The 6,000-nt window shown below is 43.2% G+C and overlaps 1 protein-coding gene across 2 annotated transcripts in view; it reads left to right on the plus strand.

Annotated features, from left to right (window-relative positions):
* The window catches only part of fgf13a (fibroblast growth factor 13a), a 57,999-nt gene extending 52,458 nt beyond the window's left edge, over positions 1-5,541 (plus strand). For both annotated transcript variants that reach the window (XM_088382454.1, XM_088382446.1), the window contains 2 exons: positions 2,204-2,402; positions 3,671-5,541. In XM_088382454.1, the coding sequence (XP_088238580.1) occupies positions 2,204-2,402; positions 3,671-3,807 (336 nt within the window). In that variant the 3' untranslated portion in view covers positions 3,808-5,541. The remainder of the gene's footprint in view (positions 1-2,203; positions 2,403-3,670) is intronic.
* The last annotated feature ends 459 nt before the right edge of the window (positions 5,542-6,000 follow it).

The following is a 6,000-nucleotide window of genomic DNA, read 5'->3' on the forward strand; positions in this document are numbered from 1 at the left end:
GTGAGCCAGTTAGTTTAAACTATTATAGGCTATCTATTATAAAAGAAATCCATATTTGAACAGATGGGAAGTATATTTCATTAATTACAGGCATGTATTATTTATCCTCTGTGAAGAGCAGCTGTGGCCAAGACGTAGACGAGTAAAACAATTTCTATTGAACTGAAGCAAGAACCGTTTAAGTTCTTGACATTTTTTCAATTAAGTAAATACTATGTCTGTTTTTTTTTTTTTTTAATAAAATATTTTTTTATTTTTATTACTGACTGCTTTTTTATTAATTTATTTATGGAAGGCTGAAATGGAACAATCGTGTTCTGTTCATTTCATTGGGGAAAGATTTGCCATATGATTAAAGCCACAGAACAAATTGGCTCTTAAAGCACCACTGTAACATTCTACTCTAATTTTTCAAATGCAGCTCATCGACATAATGAGTAAAGTGATATCCGGGCCTTGATGTAAGGTTTAGCAGCATTTCACCATTTGGCTGCGGCCCTGCAAGATTTTTTATTTACGCATCTAGTTGATGTAATGGGGCTCATTAAAAGTCCATCTCAACAAAGCAGACAAACTTGAGAGGGAGGGAAAGCACTTGGCTAATATTATTACAATGACTATATTGTTCTGTCCTCCTTTAAATAATTTGCCCTTGCTCCATCTGCCACTGATGTACGTGATTTGATTTATTTTTTTGCCTCCACTGGCAAACAGTGATTCTGCTGGCTTGTGTTCCAAAGAATGTCACTGTTTCTGGCTACCATGGTGCATCTCAGAATAGAAATGGGGATCCCCGCCATTTTGTCCCCTCCTTGTCAGTCAGAGCAAGTGTGTCACCCTCAGCCTGTCCAAAAAGACGCAACTCGCCAGCAGCTCGTCTTGGCACCAATCGAGCCTGGATATGGATCTGTTTCTTTTTTTTTTTTCTTTGGCCACGTTGAATAGAAGCAGCCAAATCCACATAAGCTAATTACCAGAGGTAGAGCAGCACGACTGGCTTGAGAACTGAGGATGTTTTTGCTGCGTTTCCAACCTCCACTCGTGCATGGCGAACATCTCCGAGAGCAGCGACGCATGGTAGATTTTTGAAAGGATACAGTGGAGGACTTTGAGGAAGGTATCAAACAACCCAAAAACTTGATTGAGTGATGACTGGCAATACCGAAAAGAAAAAAAAAACAAGGAGTCAAGTTGGAGGGAGTTATCCCAAGCCATAATTAAAGTTGAGTCTAAATCTATTGGAATGGAATTATAAATGCAGTGGAACCTGTGTTCACAAATTTAATTTGCTCCATCCGAAATTTACTGTGGCAAATTTGTGTGTTTTGCTCCTCTCACCGGAGCCTTTCGAGGGCACAATATAACGATGGTGCTGTTCTTACCATATGTATCAGGCCGGGCCTCTTCTATACTACCCTGCTTGTAAATTTTGAAGTGATCTTTTTTTTGGTGTAGTGTAATACCGCTGGGGCTGAAGCTTGGCAACGCTAAAACAGTGGATGCATCAGCCTAAAAAAAAAAAAAAATTAAAAAAAAAGTTGTTTTGTTGCCGCAGGGTACTCTCGCGCTGGATTTTGGCGGGCAAAAGTGTCTCTCTTCCCGAGAGTGCGCTAAAACGCGATTAGTCAAGTAAGAGATTTTGAATGTTTGTCTTGAGCCTTGCAAGGTCTTAAATAACACTTAGAAAATAAAAATACAAAAATATAAAAATAAGATTAAAAAAATATTTTTTGAGGGAAAGGTTTTGTCTTCCATAACTTATCAATCCAGGATGTGTTTACGTCAAGCAAAATAATGACTAACGGCTACTGCAAAATTACATATCCAGTAATGTTTAGTTTTTGGGAAATGTCATATGAAGATAAACGATAGTGTCCTGTGAAATCTAAAATTCATTGAGCCTGGATCATAATGAAGTAGCCATGCATAATTAACAGCTCGGAGCAAAATAAGAATGTGGTCATTATCGCTACTCTATGTTTTATTAATGCGCATCTGTATCTGTCATTTGTGTTATCTGTGCAGTAACGTGCCGCATTATTCTCTACGGTAAATGCTATGAATATAGATTCTCAAGAGGCAACGGCTTGAATGCAAATGTGTCCATGTATTGTATGACGTAGCACAATTCAATTGATTGCTTTTCGGCTCTTTGTGCTTATACAAGCTATTAAATTGCGCCGCTTCTGCCCCCCCCTTCTAGGAACACTTCACGCCGGAATGCAAATTCAAGGAGTCTGTGTTTGAGAACTACTATGTGACGTACTCCTCCATGATCTACCGCCAGCAGCAGTCAGGCAGGGGCTGGTACCTTGGTCTGAACAAGGAGGGAGAAATCATGAAGGGCAATCACGTGAAGAAGAACAAGCCGGCGGCCCACTTCCTTCCAAAACCCCTAAAAGGTGACAAAACCTTCTCGTTCGACATCTTGTCAAACGTCATGATCGCGATTGGATTTTCTAGATTTTACTACTTCATTTTGGTTCAACGTTGAATTCTAAAATTTAAACGCACTGTTTCTTATTCACAAAAGGAGTTAACGCTTTTGTAAAATGACAGGTTTTGTTTTTATTGTTTTACAAGGGGGCATAAATCAACCAGTAAATCCAACACGACATCCTGTTTTGACATACTACATAAGCCACTCTATGAATGTACGAGATTATTTTGTGACGCCGCGTCCTCATCCTCGTCTCTTCTGGTCGGCCTCTCATTAGGAGTCCACGTGCGCGCCCCTTGATACGGCTGTAATAGCCTTTCGCTTTCATTTAACCGGCCATCCAGGGGGTCTCAAATACATTTAAGGATTAATGGCCATGAAACGTTTGCCTTTCCTTATACTGCGAGAGGGCAACTTCAGGAAAAGAATAGAAAACACTAAGATGAGATGAAGGCACAGAAGTGTCTTATGCGGGAAATGCACAAGGACAAAAAATGTCAGCTATCTTCATTACTACAAGCTAATATTTATTTCTCTTTACGTATTAAAAAAAGTCATTTTGTGCAGCTCTTATTAGTTTGTCCTGTGTCAAAATAATCATGTTACCCATTTCCTGAGCGAACATTCCATTAAATACACCTGCACAATAAAATAAGATTCAAATTGTTGCTCAACGAGGTGTAGGATCTCGAAACATCTTTTGAAATGAAGAGCCGCTAGTGTGGCGAGCTGAGTCGGCACGGGTAACGAGACACGTCGCCGTCATCAGTATTCTCCCGGTGGCTTGTACACATTGAGTGATGTGATTACGCAATGTTGTCAAGATCTCTTCTCTCACCCCAAAATGCTGGGCTAAGTGAAGCGAGCGAAGGAACGCGTCTGCTGTTTCCGCCGAAGCTTCCCTTTGGGATAAACATGGAGTAGCATTCTAGGCAGGAGGATGTTGACGGTATCCTGAAACTAAATACCGCGGAAGGTCCGCAAGATTCCAGCGATTTTTGTGGCTGCTGAAATGCAAATTGGGCGAATGCTGCACACAGCAGAGGCGAGGCACATGCAAGTGCTGAATTTATAATGCCGGGCTGTGAATATCGGATTTGTTTTTAAGTGCAGCACCAACTTGATCTGTTGTGACGTCTTGATTCAGCACTTTGCAGCCAGTCGCCATGCATGAATTCAAATGGGCTTTTCTCCCCCCCCCCCCCCCCCCCCTCACCCCACTTCCTACAGTGGCGATGTACCGAGAGCCGTCCCTCCACGACCTAACGGAATTCTCCCGCTCCGGTAGCGGCACGCCCACCAAGAGTCGGAGTGCCTCGGCCATGCTGAACGGCGGCAAAGCTGTGAGCCAGAACGAGTCGACGTAGCGCCGCCCGCCGGACTCCACCTTGAAACCTTACCTCCAGCAGAGCGTGAATCCAAGCAGACCCTCTCTCTTGTATAAGCGGTTCAGCACTCGCTGCCACATACCACACATTAACAGCTAGAAAACATCAATAACTATAATTACAAAAAGGCACACGCACACTTAGAAGCATTTATCACGGTTTCCAACACAAGCGCATTAACAGCAAGACGTCATGGCACATTACCCATTCTGAACACAAATCCAGTCACTTTGGGGCTAATTTATGATCTATTTACTCACCACTTAGCTCATCTATTTGTTCTTATTTCACCGCACGCAACAACATCTCGGAGCTCACCTAGCTCGGCTGCAGGCACTTGTGCGTCCGTCAGACAGGGACCGGCGGTGAGCGGGCATTCGGGGCAACCGGGCGCGGGTCTCGGAGGCTGCGGGCGTACAGTGCAAGCCCCGATCGGTGTCCCATCCATGCTTCTGTGAATACAAAGCCTATAAACCTGGCCCGACCCGGTTCTGCCGGTGACCCGAGGCTCCGGCCAGACAGTAGCTCTCCTTGCGTCCTCGTGCACATGCTCAGAGAGCGAGCTCTCTAGCATGGGGAAGCCCAGCCTACGCTCGGCTGACCTGACACGCCAGGTCCCAGCGTGGAGACGCCACAGCTGCCCTTCTTTCTGCTAATCCCACAACTAGCCAAGAACATTTCATTGATTTGATCCACCTTTTTTTTTTTTAGTTTGTCCCCTCTTGTTGTCCCACCCTTGCCGTTGTTCAGTATTTTTGGTCACACCGTTGAAAGGATTCCGGCAAACCAAAGACTGAGCGAAAGAGTGTCCCTTTAAGCCGATAAAGCCAGTACGAAGGCAAAGCTGGATTTTTTTGTTTTGTTTTTTGTTTTTCACCCCAATGTACATTTTTGGGGGGACTAGTGCAAACATGGCAACAGGAAATGATGATGTCAGTCACAATGGAGTGTTTGATTTTTTATGAGAGGATCCGCTCTACGATCGAGGTACGAAATGAGTATTCGGTGCCCCCCCCCCCCCCCCCCTCCATCCTTGCCCCCGTTTCTCTTCTTGTTCTGTCACAAAGTCTGTCTCTCGTCCTCGTGGTTTGTTTCCTCCGTGCTCGTGTCATAACTCCTCGTCATCCTTTTCGCTCAACGTCTTCTGGCTTGACCATTGAAATATGGCTCCCCAGAATGCTCGTTCTATGTTTGAGTAACTTGTTGTGGTGATGATATTTTCTATAATTAAAAAAAAAAAATACTGTGGACTTTTAGGTGGCTTAACATTTTATAGGGATGTCATATTTGTAAAAGTATGAAAAAAAATGGGTGGGATGGGCTTCTTAAATTGACTTCTTCCCTCTCTTGCACAGGGCATGTACAAACTTAATGATGTACAAAAAAAAGGACCCTTTTGTGTCCGTTGAAGCTACGTACGACTTCTTTCTGATCCATGCTTTTTGCAGGACTTCCTGTTCTCGGTTCCCTCCAGGTGGTTTGTTTTGGGTGAATCTATCTGTTGCATGGGAGAACGCAGGGGACATCTGGTCTAGAGCTGCATGATGTAGGCTAAATGTAATTAACCCATGTTGGATCATTTGTTCCAAGCTACCAGGATAAACTTAAACAACATTATGCAGGCAGACATCCATGCTGCCTGATGACTTCCAGTTGTTTATTATTTGTTGTATACACAAAAAATGCACTAAATTAAAGGTTTATATTAAGATATACTTTTAAAACGTGTCACGGTTTCTTATTTGATTCTCTTTGCTGACTTTTTTCCCACCGTCTGCATGTATACACTGTGAGTGAGTGTCAATACAATGAATCTGCTGTAGGACTCCGCGCACGTTGCCGCTTGCTCAAGCTTATTATGATGTTACCTTGGGAAATAATATTTAGCTGTCTGTATTATCAATTATTATTTTTTCCCCGAAGCCAAGTCAAAGCCTGCCTTGTGAGCTGCTAAAAGTAAGCTAACCCTTTTTCAACGCATTGTAATAATGTCTCCAAACAACAGTGTTACCAGTATTATAATTAGGAGAATTACACTTGAGTGCTACTTAAAAGTATATTTTAAAAGCGGAGACGGGCGATACGTTTCAGGGTGGCAATTAGGGGACTTGCCGTCGCAAAGGCGAGGCAGGAAATGTAAAGGAGGTCAGGTTTTGTTTGAGGTCAGCTCGC

This window comes from Syngnathus floridae, chromosome 1, assembly GCF_059516105.1.
Source record: "Syngnathus floridae isolate MCC-2025c chromosome 1, RoL_Sflo_1.0, whole genome shotgun sequence".
NCBI classification, from domain to species: domain Eukaryota; kingdom Metazoa; phylum Chordata; class Actinopteri; order Syngnathiformes; family Syngnathidae; genus Syngnathus; species Syngnathus floridae.